At 51.3% G+C, this 24,409-nt stretch overlaps 1 protein-coding gene and 1 long non-coding RNA gene across 3 annotated transcripts; one reads left to right on the top strand and one right to left on the bottom strand.

The window, feature by feature from the left end:
• Nucleotides 1-1,237: 1,237 nt before the first annotated feature.
• Nucleotides 1,238-24,409, top strand: Ccr6 (C-C motif chemokine receptor 6). Of its 2 annotated transcripts, none has more exons than XM_021234678.2 (2): nt 1,238-1,508; nt 23,215-24,409. In XM_021234678.2, exon 2 carries the CDS (start codon nt 23,221-23,223, stop codon nt 24,319-24,321), a length of 1,101 nt encoding a protein of 366 aa, XP_021090337.1. In that variant the 5' UTR covers nt 1,238-1,508; nt 23,215-23,220; the 3' UTR covers nt 24,322-24,409. The 2 variants fall into 2 exon arrangements, with proteins under 2 accessions (XP_021090337.1, XP_021090338.1); XM_021234679.2 differs by lacking the exon at nt 1,238-1,508 and adding an exon at nt 9,716-9,855.
• LOC121132853 lies at nt 15,177-16,000 on the bottom strand. The gene is made up of 2 exons (XR_005869525.1): nt 15,942-16,000; nt 15,177-15,553 (listed from the first exon to the last, which is right to left on the bottom strand). It is a non-coding gene; the product is annotated as an uncharacterized LOC121132853 (long non-coding RNA).

Raw genomic sequence — 24,409 nt, 5'->3', positions numbered from 1 at the left:
GTGGGGGTGGGGTCACACTTCCCGGGAGGCGGTCACACCTTGACCAGTTCGGTTCATTCTCATGGACTCAGATGATGAAATGTCCCTGGTGATAGGCACTTAAGCTGAAATAATGAGAAGACCTGAAGGTCTTCTCCAGCCGCGTGTGAACTTAGAGAGTTTCAAACAGCGGTGTGAACCCCCCCTCCCCAGGGAAGGGTAGTTCACGCATGAGTGTGGAGGTGGGAGGCGTCCAGAGACCCAAGCCTGCTCCTTCTCTTGCTTTCTAGCTTCAGAAGTCTTAGCTCCTAGGCCAGGCTTCTCTTTCTATGTTAGATACCACACCCTGAAAACCACCTCTCCCTCCCTCCCTTCCCAGAGTCCCCTCTCACACATGGTTAACGTATGTAACAGGGTGCCTTGTCTAGCTTCATTGAAGTAAAGGCTGCCATACTGTGCGCACACTTGATTTCCACAGTGTCTGCTGCCCCTTGACCAAGCGTGTAAATCCTCCAGGGTAAAGGATTTCACCCATTTAATTCCCTGCTTCCTCTGCTTTTCCCCCCGGACACAGTTTCCACACCCAGCCGGCGCTCAGTGAGTGTCTGCTGATGAAATAGATGAATGAGGGTTAATGTAAAAAGTCGTATTAACTGAATCCGTGGCATCAAATGACTCAACACCTTTGGGCGCTGGGTTTTTCCACACCTGACAGATGAGGGTAGTAATATCCATTTTGCCAACATTTAAAAGTCAGGAGTAAATGAAAAATATCCTTGCCTTGTGCTACATAAACATTAACAGTGTTACTACTGTTGTAGTCTTAATGTCCTGACCTTTTAACAGTGTTACTAAGACTCACAAATACAGGAGATGTGTGAGTATCAGAGCCCTGGGCTGTCACCCACCTTGCCTACCAGAAATCACAGGTGTTTTCCACCAAGGGCCAAACAAGGACTGTCCTGGGGGATGTGTAGCCTCGAAGGTACTTGCTGAGGTTTTTAGACTTCCTTCCTTCAGAAGCAAAACTGTGGGTAGCTGACTGCAGTCCACTGGGTGGACAGGACCCCTTTCAGGGAACTTTACAATCATCTACCTGATATGTAATTTCCAGGAATCAAGAAGCATTCCACAGACTAATAATTCTGAAACACGCAAAAAAAGATATTTGCATCTCATTGAAATCATTGACCTAGTTACATAAGGTGTCTTCCTGCCCCCACTTTTGCTACCTTCATATGGTCTGCAGCGCGTTGAAGATAGACATTTGTGGTGAGGCAGCTCACCACCCACCCCCATGAAGGCAAAAAGCAAGCCACACTGCCTTGAGGAGCCGAGCCCTGAGCCTGGAGCAGGACAGCAAGGACAGACATCATTCTAGACCCCTGTGGCTTGAATCCATCACTCTCCATCCCCTGTGACTAGGACCAGGGCCTCCACACTTGGAAGAGGAAGCAAAGATCTAAGAACTCTGAAATCTAAGAGAGGAAAAAACTGCAGCTGCTGGTCTGTGGGTCGGAACTTTGTTGGTGAGTTTTGCTTCATCGTGGACTTTGGGAAACACTGTGTTTCTGCTGTCGTTGTTAATGTCTGGCTGTGGTCACGCTACCGAGTCCTGTGTTAATGGGATGCTTACAGACTTGGGTCCTATAGAGATGGAGGACAGATGATCACTTTGTCAGTCTTTCGAGTACCATGAGTATTCTTCAGGGTTAGGGTTGGGGAGAAGGAGCCCCACCCTCGGGGAAGGAATCTTGAGTCCCAATTTGCCAGGTGTCAGGGTCTCTTCTCTTTCTGTCGCATAAGAAGATAGAATATGATATTTTCTCATCTGGTTGGTTTCGAGACAAGGTCTCATGTCTCTCAGGCTGGCCTTGTTCTTGCTATGTAGCCGAGGATAGCCTTGGCCACGAAGCATGGAAACATTTGCAAAGGGCCCAGTTGGAAAGACAGCCTCTGGAGCAGCACTCATCCGTAGCGACAGAGCAAGGGAGAGAAAACACAGGTTCCACAGACCCAAACCAGTTCCAGTGTCTGCCACCCGGGGCCTCACTGGGCAGCAGATTCAGATGGTGGGCGGGGCTCAGAGAAGGGAATGGACCCAGAAGAGTAGGAAAGAGTTAAGGAAGAGGGACAAGGCCAGGACAGAGGGAGGAGCCGCTGCCTAGTGCCAGACAGATAGCTAAGAAGGAAGGAGGGAGCGGCCGGTGAGCCTGGAGTCCACCAAGTGGAGTACACAGATACACCGAGAGCCATCCCTGCCTCCGCTCAGGGGAATGCGCGGGATGCCCCACAATTGGTCGGAAGACGTTCTTCCGATAACATCAGCTCCCAAGTGAAAGTGACAAACTGTGGGTTTCGCAGTGCTGTGGGTTAATGGGAGTCATTTAAAGGCGCTGTTACGCTATGATGATGACAGCATTGGAGGTCCGCACTTTCCCCCTGGCTGTCTCCCACTAAGTGCCTTAGGCCTCCTGAGCCCTGACTTACCTGGAGATCTCCTCTCTAATAATATCTCCTAAGGCAGCCCCCCAAAAAGAGGAAATGGACAGAAAAAGAGACCATAGCCAAAATAGATACCGCAAGCCCCTGCTCTGAGCCTGGGTGCTTCTCCCAGGGGAGACTCTCAGGTGTGCCTTCAAATGTACTGACTCTTATTTTAGCCACAGTTCTGATAAATAGGACTGTCTGGTTTCCCAGCCAGGAACTTCTAAAAGCAGAGAGTTAATAGGAACACCAACATAACACGATAGACCAAGACTGATGGGAATTACTAACACAGCCACAGCAGCCCCATACAGTTCGGGGTGTGGGGGTGGGGCGCAGCACTGAACCAGACTCCCAGCCCTGTGAGTTTGAAGGGTCTTCATTTGCCACGCCCGGGATGCACACTTGCGTTAAGCAGGAAGCCAAGGAAGGGGAGAACACGGCCAGGAACTGCATCAAGTGTCATGTTAGAGCCTGGCTTTCTCCTGCGGAGTCTCAACGGTGAATGTGTGAGATGCTCAAGATGGGGGTAGCCAGCCGGGCATTGGTGGCACACGCCTTTAATCCCAGCATTTGGGAAGCAGAGGCAGGTGGATCTCTGTGAGTTCCAGGCCAGCCTGGTCTACAGATTGAGTTTCAGGACAACCTCCAAAACAATACAGAGAATCCCTGTCTCAAAAAAAAAAAAATGGGGGTAGCCTTTCCCTGAAAGCCAGGTAGGAATAGATGTCTCCAGGGGGAGATGCCAACAGTTACAGACACCAACAACCTCCACTGCAGCTGCCCCATATAGTGCAGCAAGCCCCCAGTGAGCGGTTCAGAGCTTAGCAGAGACAATGCTAAGAAACTTGAATTCAGAACCTTCAGAAGGGTGAGGCCGAGGCTCTGCGTTTGGTCCCCGGCACTGAACAAAACTGGGGGTGGTGCACACACCTGTAACCCTGGCACTCGGGAGGCAGGAGGGTCAGAAAGCCATCCTCAGTTACACGGCGAGGGGGAGGTCAGCCTAGACCACCCGGGACCCTGTCTCAAAGAAGATTTCACAGCCGAGGTCTGCGTGCCTGGCAGCCACGCATTTCCTTCTCCTGGCTAAAACGTTTCTGTCTGACAAGGAGTGAAGAGCCTACAGATGACGAAGCAGAGAGGGGAAACCAAGGCTAGAGAAAAGGCAGGTGGAAGAAAGGGCTTATGTCTTAAGCACCAGAGATGAGCATGGTTGCGAGGCACAGAACAGTCAGCCAGGGCCAGGGTTGGGCTGGGCAGACTCATGACAGCAAACACTGGCTTTGCTAAGAACGGCTCCCCACTGGCCCTGGAGACAAGGGAAGTTAGCATTCGGTGTGGGCGGTCCCGGGGGCCACTTTAGTAGTTCCTTCCAGCCCCTTCCTTTCCACGGAGCTCAGGGACAGAAGGACTTAACATTTACCATCCTCCCAGCCACCTGACTCTTGAGGTCCTAGGCCAGGAGCTCTGGCTGTGGGAGACAGGAGCAGGGCATCTTGATGCCTTTGTCACCTTGTGCTGAAGTGTGGCCTGCCACTCGGGCCAGTAGAGGAAGTAGGGACGGAGGAACAGCCACGGAGGGCACCCACCCCTCTCCGGGCCTGCTAGCATTTTGATGCCTTCACCGTGGAAACTCATTCCGAGGCCCGTCTGGGTAGCCCTCACTGGTGTAAAATTCTCAGTCAGCAGGGTCTTCCATGTTTGGTGGCAGCCACGGTGCTGCTGTTACAGTTTTGCCCTGGAACACGCTGTAACTCGGTGGAGTCCCTAAATCTGGGTCAGCAAGCCCTGCAGTAAACCAGTCAGGTCCCGGGCCCATTGCTCAGGTGGGGCAGACGGTGACCCTAGTACTGTTTCCAGCCGTGGGTGTTAGTGACCTGCACAGCTAGGCCTTTGGGTGTTCTGGCCCCTACTTGGCTTGCTGTGTGACAGACTGGTCTCATCTGGGGATACCCAGGAAGGGGGAAGGTAGGCGTGAAGCTGCTCCTGAGCTCCTTGACTGCCCCAAACTTCACGGCTGGCTTGCCAGCCACCTTCCGGGTGTGGTCCGTCAGTTTCTACCTGTATTTACACACTGATGAGAACAAAACCGTGCACACCACACGTGAGACACTGCGGCCAGAGTAATTTCCGGGACCTCAAAGAACATTCTCAAAGTGCACCCCTTCAGTATAGAGTGACCACCAATGGGTTTAACGGAGGCCGTGTTCAGAAGGCAGTGACCAGGTTGGACCCAGTGCGGGACGTACCCCACAAAGCACGGTGTCTCCCAGGGTTCCAAACTCGACTTGGTGACTTGAGGCTTCCTGCCTGCGCCGTGGGCACCACAGCCTTCCCCCCCTCCCCCACCCCCCCACCCCGACCGCCGGCCTCCAATTCACCTTCCCTTCAGAACACGACAGCTATTGAGTGGGTAATGTAGCCCGGCTAGCAGCTGACAGGAGGAAGGAGTGTCCTCCATTTCTGGGTGTCAGGTGACATGCTTTCCCCCCCCCCCCCCTGAAGGCACTGGACCATGCTTTCCCATAATGCAATGGGGAACTGGACCATCCTCCCCATCCAGGACAGTCATACTCTCCCCCTCGGTCACCATCCCACTATGCAGCCTGACTTCCTGGTGCCCCTCCCTCCTGGCCCCAGAGGGACAAGAGCACCTGTAACCCAACGATTGCTACCAACACCTCTGTGAGGGCGCAGGGACCCACTTTCCAGCTTGATTCTGACACTGAACTTAACTTAATCCTGGGAGAAGCAGAGGGTGCAGTCACTCTGAGGCCGGCTTCCAGACAGAGAGGAGCCAGGAGGGCCAACTGGCCAAGAAAAGTTGAGCCGTTCTTATTAGTTAAGGGCGGACTCCTCTTGCGCGAGAGACATCCATTGGGGTTCGCAAGTCCTTTGGTTGCCCGGCGGGCTCTGTGTGTCTGTCCTCCGTGGTGACTTCATCTCCTTCCCTCCCGGTCACCCTCTCCCACTGTCTCTCCGCCAGGCACACAGTCTCTGCATCCTCCTCGTCCCCCATCATCTCTTTGCCTTTGTCCCCTACGGCCTGGGTCCCACCGTCCCCCACAGCCTCTGTGACCCTGTCCCCCAAGGTCTCATGAGCTCTGCTCCTCACGCTGCATGGTCTCTGCATCTCTGTCGCCTCCCCTCCCCGCCCCTCACCCCATGTCTCTGTCTGTCTTTCCTGGACAGCCTCTGCATCTCTGCCTTCTGAAGCTGCGAGAGGTGGCGTTGCTGCTGACCCTGGAGAGAGAGAGTGGAACAAACCTCTAGTGCTTTCTGCCCCCATGAGTCATTTCTCTGCTTGAGTCTCTGCCCGTCTCCGGATCTCTCCACAGCTGCTGTATGCATCTTCAGCATTCGCCCCCTCCCTGGGCTACGGCTTCTTCCCACACACTCCGACCAAGAGGCGATTCTCAGACACGAGCTGTTATGCACACAGGTTTTGTAAGTCTCCACCATGCAGATGTTCCCTTAGCCACCTTCCTCCCTTGCCTTCCCCGCCTGCATTGGCTGTTTAGTGGCCCAAACGTCTGAAAACTAATTAGGTTTCTCTCCCTGGCTTTGATTTGCACTTTGACCTCAGTAGGCACCTCTCTGGACCTCATTGTCCCCGAGTCTGTCTGTCTGTCTCTCTGTCTGTCTGTCTGTCTCTCTCTGTCTCTCTCTCTGTCTCTCTCTGTCTCTCTGTCTCTCTGTCTCTCTGTCTCTCTCTCTGTCTCTCTGTCTCTCTGTCTCTCTGTTTCTCTCTCTGTCTCTCTGTCTCTGTCTCTCTGTCTCTCTCTGTCTCTCTGTCTCTCTGTCTCTGTCTCTCTCTCTTCGAAGCCCCTTGCTCCCTGTACCCCGTCCCGTCGTGGGACTCAGTCATAATGGTGAAGCTGTGTCTGGGAACCCTAGTCCCTCTGATTCCTTATAGATGTTGGCCTTACTTTGCCCGTGTAGAGACATTTAAAACACAGCCAATGTGTGTCCTTGTGAGCCTCGCCAAGTCGGGAGGGCCCAAGACTCTGCATCCCAAGGACTTTCTTCCCCTCCACCCAAGAACCAGCCTCACGTCATGCTCAAGTCCTCCCCCTGCTTACTAGAGGTGGAGGGAGGCCAAACAGTGCCTGGCAGCTGAGGTGTCAACATACCCAGCCGTCTCCGGAGTTTTGTTCTAAGTGAAACTTCCGTGTTGGCCGTGACATGTCCAGACTGGAAAGGGTTAAGTACAAATCCCACTGTTGCCCCACTGTGGGGGCTTTACTTTCCATTTGCCCCATGGTCATCCGTGAAGAGGCGTGAAGAGGCACTGGTTCGTTTGTGGGGTGGGACTTCGGCATGAGGCCGAGTTCCGGGATAAGAACAAACGCCCTCGGGGTGACGGGTAATTTGGGCTTTGCTTTGAGGTGCGGCGGGAATGCTGGGATGGAGACACACAAAGAGCTGTAGAATTTGCGAGATCAGAGCTCTGTAACAGCTCTGTAACAGCTGCAAGGGCAGCAACAGCTACCACCTGAATGGAAGCCGTCTGGTGTGGACTGAGAGCCCTGGAAGTTCCTGTGGTTCACTTTACTCCCATGGGTGGGGAAGGCCGGTCAGAGCAGGCTCTGAGGACCGGTCCCCTCCAGCCTCTTGGAAGTTCAGCTCTGGATCCCTGTTTTCGGGAGAGGAAGATGGGTCCGCAGCTTCGGGGGTGGTTGCCCCACAGTGCTTCGGACCGACACGCAAGATTTCTGTTTAATATTCTTTTTCGGTCCTTAACAAGGCTGAATCTGTTTTAATTGATTTTTTTTTATTTCTCTGAGGTGAGTCATTTCTGGGGCTAGTTTTCTAAAAGAGATTTGCTTTCTAGCTGGGTGTGCTGACACACCCCTTTAACCCCAGCCCTAGAGAGGCAGAGGCAGGCGGATCTCGTGATTTGAGGCCAGTCTAGTCTATACAGTGAGTTCCAGGACAGCCGGGGTTCCGTAGTGAGACCCTGTCTCATCTTCATGACAAACAAGGTCACGAAAAACGTAGGAAGCAACGGGTAGGCAGGAGGCCAGGACAACTGCATGTATCCACAGGCATCCTGGGAGCCCAGCATCCTCCTCTGTGTGGCCAGTGAAACCCCCGGTGAGAACCCACACCAGCTTCTACCCCAGAAAGAATCAGAAGCTGATGAGCACCGGAGGAGGGATGAGAAGGAGGCCAGAAGGAGGTTTTTTCAGCTTTCCTTCCTATCTGGGGGTGGGTGGGGGGTGACAGTCTCAGGCATGGGAAGATACTGCGTTAGCACAGGCTTCCCACAGAAAAGAGGCCCAGGCCGCTTGGAACCAGGGGAAATTCCAGGCTCTGCCGCCGTAGAAGAGGGTAGCAGGACTCATGAAGGAGGTGTCTGTCCAAAGAGCAGGGACAGCTGTGGTCACGAGGTCTACAGACAAGCCTCACCTCCCATGTAGCACCAAAGGCAGGCAGAGCCGGGGAGTTTTTGGTGGGGAAGCTGGACAGTGCTGGCAGCAACCAGGGCTCTGGTAGGGCAAAGATGGCATTGTGACAGCCCCGAAGGCACTGAGCAGGATGGGCTCCAGGTCTCCTGTCACACTCAAGCTTGGGGACAAGTTGAGTTCAAGGTTCTGTGGAGCAGAAAGGTGTAAAACAAAGTGTACCCAGACTGAGCCAGTCGGGGCCCCGCAGCTTGTGAGAGCGACGTGGTCAACAGCTCTAGGAAGTGAGAGTGAGGGTCAGTCAGCCCTGCTGGGAGTCAACCGCTGTGTCTCCCCCGTGCTGCATTCAGCATTTCCTGGGACTTGCTTCCTGGCCTCCCTGGCCACCGAGGTGTGAACGACTTCCCCGAGTCTCTGAGCTTCTCTAGTATTGGAGCAGCTGGAGACATGAAGGAACATCTCTTTACCCCCATGGAGCTGGAGGCTGGAGGCATGGCTCAGTGGTTAAGAGCACTCGTTCTCACAGAGCACCTGGGTTTCGATTCCCAGCATCCACACAGAGCTCACGAACGCCCACAGCCTCCGTTCCAGAGGATCTGATGCCCTCTCAGAAGAGGTCAGAACCTCTGAGCACCAGCACTACTTACATGTGGTGCATAGACATACATGTAAGCTGAACACTGACACACATACGATAGTTCTGTTTTTTGTTTTGTTTTGTTTTTTTCGAGACAGGGTTTATCTGTATTGTTTTGGAGGCTATCCTGGAACTTGCTCTGTAGACCAGGCTGGCCTCGAACTCAGAGATCCGCCTGCCTCTGCCTCTCGAGTGCTGGGATTAAAGGTGTGCGCCACCAACACCCCGCTCCTGTTTTATTTTGTTAAAGGGTCACTCAAGGGTAAGCTGGACCCTGGAACCCCAGTCTGGTGTTGAGGGCAATGCACGGCAGCTGTATCCTTGGAGCTCCCGGCACAGCCTCCTCTCTCCAGCAACTGTCGCTGCGTATATAGCCTTGGAGAGGGTCCTTGTGAGCTTTGTAAAGTTAGGAGTTTCCTCCACCTCGTAAATTTGGTTTACTTTTGGAATCTTTTGAGCCTCCCTCCAGGAGGGAGTGTCTCCAGTCAGAGGAACCAGCTATGCAGCAAACACTTGCACCTAAAGGTGAGCTTCCTAGGCGTGTCCCCACCTCTGGCTAAGGACTCAGTAGTCATGGTAACCCCAACCAAGCATCTCATGGAGAGGAGGAGCTCTACTTTAGGGATCGCTGCGTTCAGCCTCACTGCCCAGGAATGGAAGCTAGCATTGCTGAAAGCCCGCCCTCCTCCACCTCTGTCCCGTGTGTCCCCCGTCACTGTGTCCCCCTCTCTCCAGTGCTTGAGGTAGCAACTACTGCAGTCTGCTGCAACACCCTTCCTACCTTCTGGGGTAGAGCTGGGCAGAACCAGAGTTCCATCCAACACTCCGAACACTGCAAATGCTCACTCTGCCTCCAGGGGGCTCCAGCATCCTCCCTCCCAGGAGACTGATGTACACTCCAACACTTCACATTAAAAAAAAAAAAAAAAAAGGTACAGAGGCTCTCTTCCTTGAGAAACCGCAAAACCGAGTTCTTCTCCTGTTTACACTGGTTTGGCTCCAAGTCAGATTAGGGTGAGGTTGATTGATAGTGGTGGTGATAGCCATGGTGGTGATGATGATGATGATGATGATGATGATAATTCATCATTCCTTTACAACCTTCAGGCTATACATGGTTAACCATTTGCATCCAGGCAGATAGGCGTTGCTTTTAAATAGGAAGTAGTGACTGGGTGACTTTCTTCTGGCAATCCTGGCGTCTTACTTCTCGCCTCTTAGTGATCACTGCTGGTCGCATCTGTTGACAGAATGGTCCTCACGCTCCTAGGGCTGGAGCGTGGACAGCTACTGAGGCGGGGGTAGCTGGCCAGTCCACATTGGATCGCAGCATTTCCTGGGGTGAGCATCCATCCCTTCCCGATTTCTTTTCAGGCATGTCTTAGCTTCTGGACGTTCTCACCTACGGTAGGGATGTCTGGCAGGAAGAATTTCTCATGGGTTGTGGGCATGCCAACCAAGCTTCCACGTAATAAGCCCTCATGATCTTGTTATGTACCAGTCCTTGTGGTTTGAGGAGAGAGGAGTAGGGCCCACCGGGAGGTTTTATTCCCACTGGCTCACACCAGAGCTTTGGAGGTGGTTGGTCACTAATTCTTTCTTTGGGGAAAATCTGATATTTTTGGTTGTGAGCCTAGCCTTTAACGGATGAGCCACCTCTCCAGCCCTTTGGGGAAAATCTGAGAGACATCAGTCTAGAAAGGAAGTGTGTGTGTGTGTGTGTGTGTGTGTGTGTGTGTATCTGTGTCTGTGTTTGTTTCTACGTATCTGTGTCTGTTTGTGTGTTTGGTATCTGTGTGTGTGTATCTGTATATGTATCTGTATATATGTGTGTGTGCATGCATCTTTGTGTGTGTGCGTGCCCGTGTGTGTCTCTGAGTGTCTACCTGTGTGTCTGTGTATCTCTGTGAATGTGTGTGTGTATCTCTGTGTATGTTTGTGTGTGCCTGTGTCTGTGTGTATGTGTCTGTGTGTGTGCCTATGTGTGTGTCTGTGTGTGTGTATGTCTCTTGTGTATCTGTGTGTCTGTGTGTGTTTGCCTGTGTTATCTAGGGTATTGTGCATGCCAGACAAGCGCTCTACCTCTGAGCTATATTCCAAATTACATTTTTACTTTTTGAGACGGGGTCTCACTGGCAGTGTGTGGCCCTGATTTCAGACTCACACTGTGGCCCAGGCATGGGCCTCGCTGTTCTCCTGCCTCACCTCCTGAGTACGTAGGATCACAGCTCTACGCCACCGGGCTCAGCCTACTGTGCCTGCGGTGCGGGAGTGAAGCACAGACCTTACGATGCTCTGCTCTGGCTGTACCCAGTCCTAGCACGGTAACGCTTTCCTTATGTTTGTTTTCTGTAAGATTTATTCATTTGTTACGTATGAAGTGTTTCAGTCTGCACGCATGCCTTGCAGAACCAGAAGGGGAGATCAGATCTCATTGTAGGTGGATTTGTGGGTGCTGGGAATTGAACTCAGGACCTCTGGGAGAGCAGCCGGTGCTCTCAACCTCTGAGCCATCTCTCCAGTCCCCTTAAGATTTGTTATTTATTTTTCATTATGTGAATGGGGGGGTGGGATATGAACGTATTTAGTGTAAGTGACTAAGGAGGCCAAAGGCGTCCAACCCCACTGACGTTGGAGTTATGAATGGCCATGAGGTGGGAAATGTTTGTGCTGGGAGCAAACTCTAGACCTCTGCAAGAGCAGCGCTTACTCTTAATAACAAAGTCATTTCCCTGGACCCCTAAAATGCAATCCTTTATTTAGCTCAGTACACAGAGACACAGACTTTGAGAAGCCAACACAGAGGCAGTAAGAGATTAGGCGATGCAAGGCTGTGGAGACCAGCACCCTAAATACACAGGACAGACACAAAGCCCTCATTACAGCTACTCTTGAAGTGGTTAAGGATTTCATTCCTGCAGATAAATAAACAAAGGAGATATTAGCTGTGCATGTAGCACCAGGCCGTATTCCCAGAATTCAGTAGCTAAATGCAAAGAATTATGGGTACAATTCCACCAAGCGTCAAATAGTGAGACCTGGTCTCTGAAAACAAAGCAAACAACAACAACAAAATACAGTATAAAAGTGAGCTGCCAGACAAGAAGGCAAATCACTGGAAAATACCTTCTGGGTTCTTCCTAACCACCAGCTCGAAAGCAGAAGGAAGCTGTGTAACACTTCAGCTGCACTGAGGTTGACAGAGCGGGGAAGCCAGCATGCCTGTGATTCCAGTGAGCCTAGAGCACACACACTCAACACCTAGAGCACACACACTCAACGCCTACAGCACACACACTCAGCACCTAGAGCACACACACTCAACGCCTACAGCACACACACTCAGCACCTAGAGCACACACACTCAGTACCTAGAGCACACACACTCAACACCTAGAGCACACACACTCAGCACCTACAGCACACACACCCAGCACCTACAGCACACACACTCAGTACCTAGAGCACACACACTCAGCACCTAGAGCACACACACTCAGTACCTAGAGCACACACACTCAGCACCTAGAGCACACACACTCAGCACCTACAGCACACACACTCAGTACCTAGAGCACACACACTCAGCACCTAGAGCACACACACTCAGCACCTAGAGCACACACACCCAGCACCTACAGCACACACACTCAGTACCTAGAGCACACACACTCAGCACCTAGAGCACACACACTCAGTACCTAGAGCACACACACTCAGCACCTAGAGCACACACACTCAGCACCTACAGCACACACACTCAGTACCTAGAGCACACACACTCAGCACCTACAGCACACACTCAGCACCTAGAGCACACACACTCAACGCCTACAGCACACACACTCAGCACCTAGAGCACACACACTCAGCACCTAGAGCACACACACTCAGTACCTAGAGCACACACACTCAGCACCTAGAGCACACACACTCAACACCTAGAGCACACACACTCAACACCTAGAGCACACACACTCAGCACCTAGAGCACACACACCCAGCACCTACAGCACACACACTCAGTACCTAGAGCACACACACTCAGCACCTAGAGCACACACACTCAGTACCTAGAGCACACACACTCAGTACCTAGAGCACACACACTCAGCACCTACAGCACACACACTCAGTACCTAGAGCACACACACTCAGTACCTAGAGCACACACTCAGCACCTAGAGCACACACACTCAGCACCTAGAGCACACACACTCAGCACCTAGAGCACACACACTCAGTACCTAGAGCACACACACTCAGTACCTAGAGCACACACACTCAGCACCTAGAGCACACACACTCAACACCTAGAGCACACACACTCAACACCTACAGCACACACACTCAGTACCTAGAGCACACACACTCAGCACCTAGAGCACACACACTCAACACCTAGAGCACACACACTCAGCACCTAGAGCACACACACTCAGCACCTAGAGCACACACACTCAGCACCTAGAGCACACACACTCAGTACCTAGAGCACACACACTCAACACCTAGAGCACACACACTCAGCACCTAGAGCACACACACTCAACACCTAGAGCACACACACTCAACACCTAGAGCACACACACTCAACACCTAGAGCACACACACTCAGCACCTAGAGCACACACTCAGCACCTAGAGCACACACACTCAACACCTAGAGCACACACACTCAACACCTAGAGCACACACACTCAGCACCTACAGCACACACACTCAGCACCTACAGCACACACACTCAGCACCTACAGCACACACACTCAACACCTACAGCACACACACTCAGTACCTAGAGCACACACACTCAGCACCTAGAGCACACACACTCAACACCTAGAGCACACACACTCAGCACCTAGCAGTGTGGCAAGAAAGCACTTGATGGAAGAAGTTTTAACTAAGCTTATTATTTAACGAAGGCCTTGTGGAAACTGCATGGCAAAGTGACCCAGATGTTGGATGACAGGCAATGGGGAAGTTTTAGCACTGCTCATCGTCTCAAATAGGCTGTGGTCTGTATGCTAGGATGCTGGCAAGCTGTCTGCCTGGAGGATCTTTGTAAGGTTACAGCAGTAACAGATGGGAAGCATCTGGTCTCAATGCCCAGCATGTGTCTGGAACTTGATTGACAGCCTGCACACAGCTGTGCACACACACACACACACAGCTGTGTATACACACACACAGAGTTTTATACACACATACACACAGCTGTGCACACACACAGCTGTATACACACAACTGTGCACACACATACACACACACATACGTGCCCCTTGTCCAAGCATACTCCTCTGTACCCATCTGCATAGGCGCTTGCTCATACACACCTAGGTCAGTATATACCATGCATGCATGCATGTACCTGTACACACACCCATACATACCATCAGAAATGCTCATGCACAGACACCACATGCAGACCTATAGACACACACATGTAGATGTGTGCACACAAACACACACATCTACACAAACACAACTATCCATGCCCTGCACAGCATTGCATCTACACGTAAACACACAAATAGACACGCGCGCACATACATATCTGGGCATGTGCATAAAATCTCTCTCTCTCTCTCTCTCTCTCTCTCTCTCTGTCTGTCTCCCCCCACCCCGGGCTTCCTGTCTCTGTCCCATCTCAAAGCCAACTGCAGCCATTCTCCCAGAATTTATATCATCTGTCTGTCTGGTACCAGCTAAGGCACTAACTGTCGTGACAGTGACATGCACGTCACCTTCAGAAACACTTTCTTTGCGCAGTGTACACAATGGAAATGGCCTAGGAGACCATATTACAGTACACAGAAGACTAGTTTTGCACTGTCTTGAAAGTATTGCCAGTATCAAACTTTCCCCCAAAGTAGTGGTCTCTTTTTTTTTTTTTCCTATGTGATTAAAAGAATTGCCTCTGAAATGTTTGAAATGTTAGGACCCAGAGGGAGAAGCAGAGTTGGCCATGGGCGCGCATTTCATCTTGGCACCCTAGCGCTGCTCCGTTGGCTGGAAAAGCAGAAGTGACAATGCGCCTGCCTATGTGGTCAAACCTTAAATATGGATGCCACGGAAGAGCTCAGCTTACCACTTGGATGCTGGGAGGGGGGTGGGGTGGGGAGAGAGAAGAGAGAAGAGAGAGGGTAGAAATGAGAGAGGGAGACGGTGCCCCTGGAAGAGCAGAAACGGCACTCGAAACTGTTTGGTGACCAAGAGCTGGTTTCCAATTCTCAGGCCAGTGAAGGGTTGAGTACAGCTGGAGGAGTGGTCGGTGTTTGCAGTTTTGAGAGACGGGATCCACCTGGCTGTAAATGCTGCTGAAAGGTAGCCGCCGTGACTTGCGACGCCACCCCTTCCAAATCAGCTGGAGCAGCACTGCAGAGACTGACTGCAAGCCACTGCAGTCCAGCACCGCATGGCCCCAGGGGACAGGCTCCCGGGTGAGGCCCTTTGTGCTTTTCTTTTTCCGGTCAGCATTTTCCGAAGTCTCTCCAGAGAAAAAGTTCCATAGGCAGTAGGTTTGTCAGTGGTGAGGGGAAGGCACACAGATCCATGATGTCACTCCCAGCACCCCGGAGGAGCTCCCATAATCCTTTGGGGGAGCTCAACACACGGCCAAGTTTTATGGGTTTGACCCAGAAAAGAACTGCAGGCGTAGCTGGTCTGAAACAGGAGATTTTATTAAAGTTATCTTAAAGTACACTTAAGGCACAGGGGTTAGGGGAAAGGAAGGAGCTTGGGGAAAGTAAGACACACTGAGGGCATAGGTGGGGGCCTCTCTATAAATCGTGGAGGGCGTAAGACAGCAAGTGTGGGTACTTTAGTGTCTCAGCATTAGCTGTGTTACCGTCTTGGTGGCCCTGGAGGTGTTTCTTAAAAGTCTGCTAAGACACCTTTCTCTCTTCTTCTTTTGATGTGTGAGATTACGGGCTGACTGGAGATTCCTTGGATGGAGTTGTCATGTGATGAAGTTAAGCTAGGAACACAGAGTTGAGTGTGTGTCCTTCCCATGCGGATGAGGTCTCTGGTGCGATTCCTGGACGACAGAAGCTTTGCAGAGTGAAAGGGAGAGAGCACACGTCCTGAGGACCTCCAGGCCTCACCTGAGAGCAGGTTTCGCAGTAACCCACGGTCATCAGCAGGCACTAGGCATAGGAAGCAGTCCTTTCCCAGAGCAGGTCAAAGCCCCCCCCCCCAGTCGCAGCTGACTAGGAACGAATATTGTAGAGAGAGAAGCCTTTTCCTTGACAGCAGCTTTGGTTTTTTATCCCCCGCCAGTCGCCTGGGCTCTGCCACATTGTAGTCCCCAAATAACACACAGGAGGCTGTATTAATTATGAAGCTGTTGGCCTTGCTTGTTTTTTACTGGCTAGCTCTGACTTAAGTAATTACCCCATAATTGTTAATCTAAGTATTTCTCTTACCGGAGAAGTTTCTGGGCTTCTTATCACTATGGCGTTACATCTTGACTTCCTGTGTTTCTCCTTCCTAGAGTCCTCCTCGACTCCTAGTCCCACCTATCTTGCTTCCCTATTGGCCAACAGTGCTTTATTGACATATGCACAGGACATCCCCCATCAGAGTATGGTTACAGGGTGATGAAAAGTACTGTGTGTGTAGATGCTCTTCTCAAGACCCCCGTCATGCCCACTCCTCACCAGAGAGCAGGCCCTGTGTAACCCTCTCCTGTCTCCAAGAGGCCTTGCTCAGATCAGCCTTAGACTGAGGCACATAAGTAGCCAGCCGTCTAGGCTTGTAGTTTTACCCTGATAATGAGCATCTGCAGATGGGACTCCTGGGTCCCGCGATACCTGTAGCTACATCTCATGCTCACCCGTCTCCTGAAGTCTAGGGGTCCTGGCCCAAGAGGTCTAGCCCCTGCTTCGTTCTCAAACTGGCAGTGGTCACCATGTCGGCGGGTGCCCGTGCTGTGGGTGAGCCGTCTGACATTCTTCCTGGCATCCGTGTTATCTCTACTACCAAGCAGAGTCCTACTTTAGGGCAGAGCACAAGTCCCTCTTTCAAGTCACAATCTGCCGTACCATGATGGATGATGCCGTTTCTAGCTGACCCTTCGCTTCTGAGGCTAAACAATACTTCACTGGGCTTCTTCAGCCGCCAAGGATCCCCATGGCCCTCTCTCCCAACCCCTTAATCACTGTGTAAATCTGGCTAGGACCAGGTGCAGAGACAGGCACTGACCTCATTGTGAGCCCGAAGTTTCAGTGGTTTCTGCCTAAAACTTAAACAAATGCTGGTTTTGCTGAGCTTTGTATATGAGTCTCCTACTGCCTCCGCCACGTTGGCAGTTCCTACGGCCGGCCGAGGTTCCTGGCTTTCGATTCTGCATCCAGAGACTTGACACCGACCTCAGCTGCCACATTCTCTTCTTGGTCCCTAAAGGGGGATCTGTGCCTGACCACCCGGTTGTGGGCAGACCTCAGTTTCCGTGGCAGGACCCAGATCCCTATTTTCACAACAGCTGTCAGAGAGGGCCCCTGCCAGCCTCGTCAGGAAACCCGCTTGACTTGTGGATCCTCAATTGCCTTCAACGTGAACAGCAGTCGATGCTTCCCTCACAGGCCTCCATCTCTTCTTCCTGAGAGGTGAGAGATTCTGGAGGGTCAAGGGAGTTTCAGTTCTATCTGTCCTGTGCTCATCCAAACTCAACAAACTCAATCACAGTCCCTTTTGCTGACATGCTCACAGGGTCCAGAAATCAAGTCGACGTCCTTGGAGCAGAGCAGTGAGCACAACTGGCTCTTTTTTTTTTTTTTAAGATTTATTTATTGTTTATACAATGTTCTGCCTGCAGGTATACCTTCCCACCAGCAGAGGGCACCAGATCCCTCTAGATGGTTGTGAGCCACCTTATGGTTGCTGGGAATTGAACTCAGGGCCTCTGGAAGATCAGCCAGCGCTCTTAACGTCTGGGCGATCTCTCCAGCCCTCCAGACCGCTGGCTCTTAGCAGCTGTTTTTAAGTCTGAAGGCTGAGTGACTGACGTGGAGGGAGACAGCTGACAGACAGCTGTGCCTGGTGTGAGCGGTTCAGCAGACTTGGGGAGCTTCCTATCAAACAAATGCTAGTTATGCTCTTTCAGAACTTGGGTGGTTTCTCTTTTTTTCTTCATCTGAGTTGTGGATGATTTAAATGCAAGTGCAGTGGGTCACCCACCCCATTATCTTTTAGACTCTTGATGCTTTCAAATGCAATGCCTCCTTCCCTTTGTTCTTATGCTTCCTGTGAACAACGAGAAACTTCTCAACCGAAGATTTTGGCGGGTGGGCACCGTGTCGGTCAAGGCCTGTCCCAGTGTGCCTGGGGAACAGGTTCCACATGGGTTGTCACCACACCTAGAGTGCCGGCCCAAACCCCCTAACAGCCCAGCCCGGTGCCCAGAGGGTGGCCTACCCGTCTCTGCATCCTACAGCCCAGTTCCTTCTCATGGCTCGCTTTCAATTTTCAGACTTAATCACAGATCTGCAACGTCTGTCACACTTCCTTACTGTTGTCTGGTGGCCGTGACTACAAAAGTTTCTGGATAGGGTGATGGCTGTAGGTCAGCAAACGTGGTAACTCACTCATCAGCTCTACACGTGGGGCCTGAGGTTCCTTCACGATATTCCATTTTCTTTTTCTTTTTCTTTTTTTTATGATGGGTTTAATGAAGGTTTCCAGACAGGGTTTCTCTGTGTAACAGCCCTGGCTGTCCCGGCACTCGCTCTGTAGACCAGGCTGGCCTCGAACTCACAGACATCCTCCTGCCTCTGCCTCCCGTGCTGGGACTAAAGGCGTGGGTGTCACTGCCACCCGGTTGTTCTCCATGTTCTGGAACGCTTACTGACTCTATCTCAGTAGCGACATTTGCTTTTTCTGTATCTACGGATAAACTGTGAAGTTTTTACCCTGTTCTTTTTTTTTTCTCTTATGTGTCTGTGTGTAGAACACGTACGTGTGTGTGTGTGTGTGTGTGTGTATGTGTGTGTGTTCGCGTGTGTGGGCACATGTGTGTGCAGGCCCAAGGTTGACGTGTCATGAACCTTCTTCAGCCTCCCTTCTGTTTTAGGCAGGGCCTCCCAGTCATACCTGGAGCGTACTCACTCTCACGAGCCAGCTTGCCCCTGGGGGATCCCGTCTCTACCATTGGAGGCTGAAATTCCCTGGCATTTACACGGCTCCTCGTGGAGTAGGCAGTCTCACAGCGACATCCTCTGGGTAGCCGTGGGATGTCTAGAGTGGACAGGTAGAAACGGGAGCCGAGGAACTGCTTCCTCTCGTGTTCTGAAGACGTGATGAACTCCACCTGGTGAGGAGCTAGACGTTGAACCGGCACACACCATAGGGCCATACTGTGCCCCACATGAGACCCCAGTGGCCTGGAAGTGGGGAAAGTCCAACAGCAGGCAGACAGAGGGTGGCAGGAAAAGTGACATTTTACTCAAGGCAGCTGACAGCAGGCAGTGTCTTCACATATGTCCCCTCACAGGACCCTAAAGTTTCTCCTCAAAGGATAATTTGGGGCAGGCTTTCATAGAGTCTCTCTTAAAAAAAAAGAAAAGTATTGTGTAGTCAGTGTTCTGGCTGCATGTATGCCTGAAGACCAGAAGAGGGCACCAGATCTCACTGTGGATAGTTGTGAGCCACCATGTGGTTGCTGGGAATGGAACCCAGGACCTCTGGAAGAGCAGCCAGTGCTCTTAACCTCTGAGCCGTCTCTCCAGCCCTCATAGATTCTCTTAATGTCAATTTGTTCTTTAGAATATTTCTATACATGCTTGTTTGAGATCTGCTGACTTGGCCACATAAACGTTAAAGACGACCGTATTATGCATTTGGGGATCAGTTGACATGTTTTTGTTTTTTTGGTTTTTTGGTTTTTTTTTTTTTTTTTTTGGTTTTTCAAGACAGGCTTTCTCTGTATTATTTTGGAGCCTGTGCTGGAACTCTCTCTGGAGACCAGGCTGGCCTCGAACTCACAAAGATCTGCCTGCCTCTGCCTTCCGAGTGCTGGGATTAAAGGTGTGTGCCACCAACGCCCGGCTTCATACATGGGTCTTGTTATGTGACTTATTCGGATCAAAATAAGGCCCAGTGAGTGTGCATGTGTGAAAGAGAATGCTGTGATCCTGGAAATAAAACACACAGATGTCCAACTTCAGAGAGCTTGACTGCCGCTGTTTGTAGGCTCACAGAAAAACAGGCTGTACGCGCTATACTTTCAGCAGCTCTCCTCTTGGAAGATAGACAGTCTGCTTTCCTCTAAATTCTTAAAGGACAGACAGAAACATCTAATTACGAATTCACCTACAGGTGTGGGTGTGGTGGCATCGTGCCTTTAAGCCCAGCACTCAAGAGACAGAAGTAAGCAGCTTTCTGTGAGTTCTAGGCTAGCCTGGTCTACAGAGAGAATTCCAGGACAGGCAGGGCTACTCAGAGAAACCTGATCTCACCCTCTCCCACAAAAAAAAAAAAAAAATCACCAATGAGGGCCGGAGAGATGGCTCAGCCTTTAAGAGCTCTGGCTGCTCTTCCAGAGGTCCTGGGTTCAATTCTCAGCACCCACCTGGGAGCTCACAGCTGTCTGTAATTACAGTCCCAGGGGATCTGACACCATCACACAGACATGCATGCAGACAGAGCACCAATGTGGTCTTTGATGGAGTTGAAGACATAGTTATAATTATAGTTTTCCTTAGTTATGATAAAAGATAAGCTACATATAGGACTTTGGACTCACAAGAATGGGATGGATGATATTTTCTTTAAATCTTGCTAAATGTTAATAGACAAAATGTTGTAACTGTGTTCTTACTTGATAACTGTTCTGTTATATATAATTTGACTATGCTAAAGTTAAGACCTTTCTTTTTGTTTAAACAGAAAAGAGGAGATGTTGGGGGAAGTCCTGTGCATTTGTCAATAAAGCACTGTCTGGCCAATAGGGAATCTAGATAGGAGGGACTAGGAGTCCAGAAGGACTCTAGGTAGGAGAAACACAAGAGGGCAAGATGTAACGCCATGGGGTAGGAAGCCCAGAACTATTCTCCAGTAAGAGAAATACTTAGATTGACAATTATGGGGTAATTACTTAAGTCAGAGCTAGCCAGTAAGAAAAAAGCAAGGCCAACAGCTTCATAATTAATATAGCCTCCTGTGTGTTTATTTGGGACTGATGCAGCTCTAGAACCAGGTTGGCGGGAAGGCTTCTCTCAAGGAAAAAGCTTCTCTTTACAGATCTGACACCATCACACAGATATGCATGCAGACAGAGCACCAATGTACACAAAATAAAAATAAGCAACTCACTAGAGAAATAAAACAACCCCTCCCTGATTCGCCAACGTCTTTATGGTCAAACTCGAATTCTCCTAACAGAAAGTGTATAGGGTGTGTCTCCGAATACCTAACTACCGCTCAGATTAAGGTGAAGAACTAGGCGGATTGTGTTCAGGACTCTACATGCTGTGGTGGCCCAGTGCAATTTCCTAGCAACAACATGCACCGTCCTTGTGGTGGCGGTGGTTTGACAGGCTGACTCATTCGCAGGTACTGCGAGTGTCTGGCATTCAAGCAAACGTGACAGCCATTGTCTCACCGGGAGCACTAATCGCCAGGGCCAGCAGTGCTGAGGTCATCATTATTCTGGGGTTTCACCGTGTCAGGCCCCACACGCTCACAGCATTTCCCCCAAGACAGGTACAGCTTAAGAATCTGGGGTCCAGCTAGGCGGTGGTGGCGCACGCCTTTAATCACAGCACTTGGGAGGCAGAGGCAGGCTGATCTCTGTGAGTTCGAGGCCGGGCTGGACTGACAGCCTCCAAAACAATACAGAGAAACCCTGTATCGTAAAACCAAAAAAAGAAAGAAAGAAAAAAAAAAGAATCTGGGGTCCTTGGGAAAAGCTGCACCATCCTAATCAATAAACATAATGAAGACACTGTTTCTTGAGTATAGCGTGCGTCTGAACAATTGTCTGCCCCTGCCTCTGGCCTGGCCTGGGAACTATACAGGCTACATTCCCGATTCCCCCCTGACCACGAGGAGTCACCATAGCCGACACTGGCCATCCCTTCAGCAGGAGCTGGCCTGGGTTTCTGTACACCTTGTGTGTGACATTATGTGGGCTTGTTGTGCTTACCAGGGTACCTTCTTGACTCTCAAGCTCGTATTAATCCTACGATGCATGTCAGTGCCTGTCCTCAGGAGACCTTTTACTTCTTTTCTCTCAGCTATCAGGAATTTCAGCATACAACTCTTGTTCATAAATATTTTGTGGTTTCATTTCTTATTCACTCCCTCCCTTCCTTCTTCCCTTCTTCCTTCTTGCCCTCCCTCCCCTCCTCTTCTCTTCCCCTCCTCTCCTCCCCCTCTTCTCTCCTGCTCTCTTAACCTTCTCTTGCTATTTGTCTTGTTTTGTGTTTATTTCAAGACAGTTTTGCTGTGTATCCCAGACGGGCTTTGAACTCACCATCCTCCTGCCTCAGCCTCCTGAGTACCAGGGTTGCAGCATGCACCACCATACCGGGCTTCCGGCTTTCGGTTTCTTAGTCTCCTTGCTGGGGTAGAATCGTGATGTCTTCATCCCTGCGGACTGTGTCTGCTCATGGTACTGATTCCAGTAAGCTTCTGCCACAGGCGTAGAGGTGGCTTCGGAGACCAGAAGAGGGCATCTCCCCCCACCCCCACCCCGAGACTGGAGTTAGGACTAATTGTGAGCCTCCTGACACCGGCGGTGCTGGGAATCAGACCCAGGTCCTCCAGAAGAGCGGCAGAGTGTTCCCAACCGCTGAGCCGTCTCCCCCAGCCCTCAAATAGTGAGTTTCTACCCACATTTAGGTAGTTACAGGTTTTGTCCTGTGAGATTTTCGTGTCTATTTGCAAATGGAATTTTGGGGGAAGACTCTTGTACAGTTTAAAACCTGTGGGTCGCCGGGCATTGGTGGCGCATGCCTTTAATCCCAGCACTTGGGAGGCAGAGGCAGGTGGATCTCTGTGAGTTCGAGACCAGCCTGGACTACTAAGCAAGTTCCAGGACAGCCTCCAAAGCCGCAGAGAAACCCTGTCTCGAAAAAACCAAAACAAAAAACCTGTGGGTCTTTTTTTTTTTTTTTCTGATATGGCTTTTCTCAAGCCAAAGATCAGAAACTGGGATCTCACAGTCGATGATTAATCAAGTCTGGGCAGGCCCACTGGTTCTTGTGTTCTTCATGGCTGTTTCCAAGACACCAAAGCTGGTCTGAGACACTGAGATAGAGCCTCTGGGCCAGCAGAGTCCACAGTACTCTCTGTCTCTGTCTCTGTCTCTGTCTCTGTCTCTGTCTCTGTCTCTGTCTCTGTCTCTCTCTCTCGCTCGCTCTTCAGAAAGTGTCAGGAAATCCTGCTCGGTGGGTATTTTCACAGCAAACAACATGTGGCTCTCACGCGATAGAATGCTCCAGAACACGCTTGACTAAAGCACCTCTTGCCTTCCCTCCTCCATAGCTTCGCCTGGGCTCTCCTAACATCTGTGCTGGCTAGCTCGTACACCCCCCACCCTTCACATTCCACACTAGGTTCTGGGTCTCCCGCCTACCACCGAGGACCACCGTGCCCGAAGTGAGAATCTCTGTTGGCAGGGAGCGGAGCTTGACTCTCGACGCGGTGGCTTGAAAAATATATGCCATCTGTGCTGATTCTGTTTCCGTTGTTTTCCAGGAGGCAATGAATTCCACGGAGACCTACTTCTCAACTGAAGATTACTCCGACTCCCTGTATACTGTGCCTGTGGAGGACTTGCCGTGCTCCCTGGAAGAGGTCAGGGAGTTCACCAGGGTTTTTGTGCCAATCGCCTACTCCTTGATATGTGTCTTTGGCCTCCTGGGCAATGTTATGGTGGTGATGACCTTTGCCTTCTACAAGAAGGCCAGGTCCATGACCGACGTTTACCTATTGAACATGGCCATTACAGACATACTCTTTGTCCTCACCCTGCCGTTCTGGGCAGTGACTCACGCCACAGGGGCCTGGGTTTTCGGCAGCTCGCTGTGCAAACTGATGAAAGGCATCTACGCCGTCAACTTTAACTGCGGGATGCTGCTCCTGGCCTGCATCAGCATGGACCGGTACATCGCCATCGTCCAGGCAACCAAATCTTTCCGGGTACGGTCCCGGACCCTGGGACACAGTAAGATCATCTGTTTGGTGGTGTGGGTCATATCCATCTTCATCTCAAGCCCTACGTTCATCTTCAATAATACGTACAAGTCGCAGGGCAGAGAGGTCTGCGAGCCCCGGTACAAGTCCGTCCGGGAGCCCATCACCTGGAAACTGCTGGGGCTCGGGCTCGAGCTTCTCTGCGGCTTCTTCATCCCTCTGCTCTTCATGGTGTTCTGCTATTTGTTCATCGTCAAGACCTTGGTGCAGGCCCAGAATTCCAAGAGGCACAGGGCCATCCGGGTCGTGATCGCCGTGGTCCTGGTGTTCCTGGCTTGCCAGATCCCCCACAACGTGGTCCTTCTCATAACCGCGGTGAACATGGGCAAGATGAACCGCACCTGCCGCGGCGAGGTTCGCCTCGCCTACGCCAGGAACGTGGCTGAGGTCCTGGCTTTCCTGCACTGCTGCCTCAACCCCGTGCTGTACGCATTCGTTGGGCAGAAGTTCAGAAACTACTTCGTGAAGATCATGAAGGATGTGTGGTGTGTGAGAAGAAAGAACAAGGTGCCGGGCTTCCTCTGCGCCCGGATGTACTCGGAAAGCTACGCTTCCCGGCAGACCAGTGAGATCATGGACAACGACAACGCGTCATCCTTCACCATGTAGCACGTGTAGAAACTTGCTAGCGCGCGCGTGTGTGCGTGTGTGTGTGTGTGCGTGTGTGAGTGTGTTTGTGTGTGTGTGTGTGTGTGTG

Source organism: Mesocricetus auratus, unplaced genomic scaffold, assembly GCF_017639785.1.
Source record: "Mesocricetus auratus isolate SY011 unplaced genomic scaffold, BCM_Maur_2.0 Super-Scaffold_100018, whole genome shotgun sequence".
NCBI lineage: Eukaryota > Metazoa > Chordata > Mammalia > Rodentia > Cricetidae > Mesocricetus > Mesocricetus auratus.
This window is presented reverse-complemented; position numbering and strand designations above follow the sequence as displayed.

Coding starts and splice junctions, on each gene's coding strand:
- Ccr6 (XM_021234678.2), top strand. CDS start 23,221: ATGAATTCCACGGAGACCTACTTCTCAACTGAAGATTACTCCGACTCC.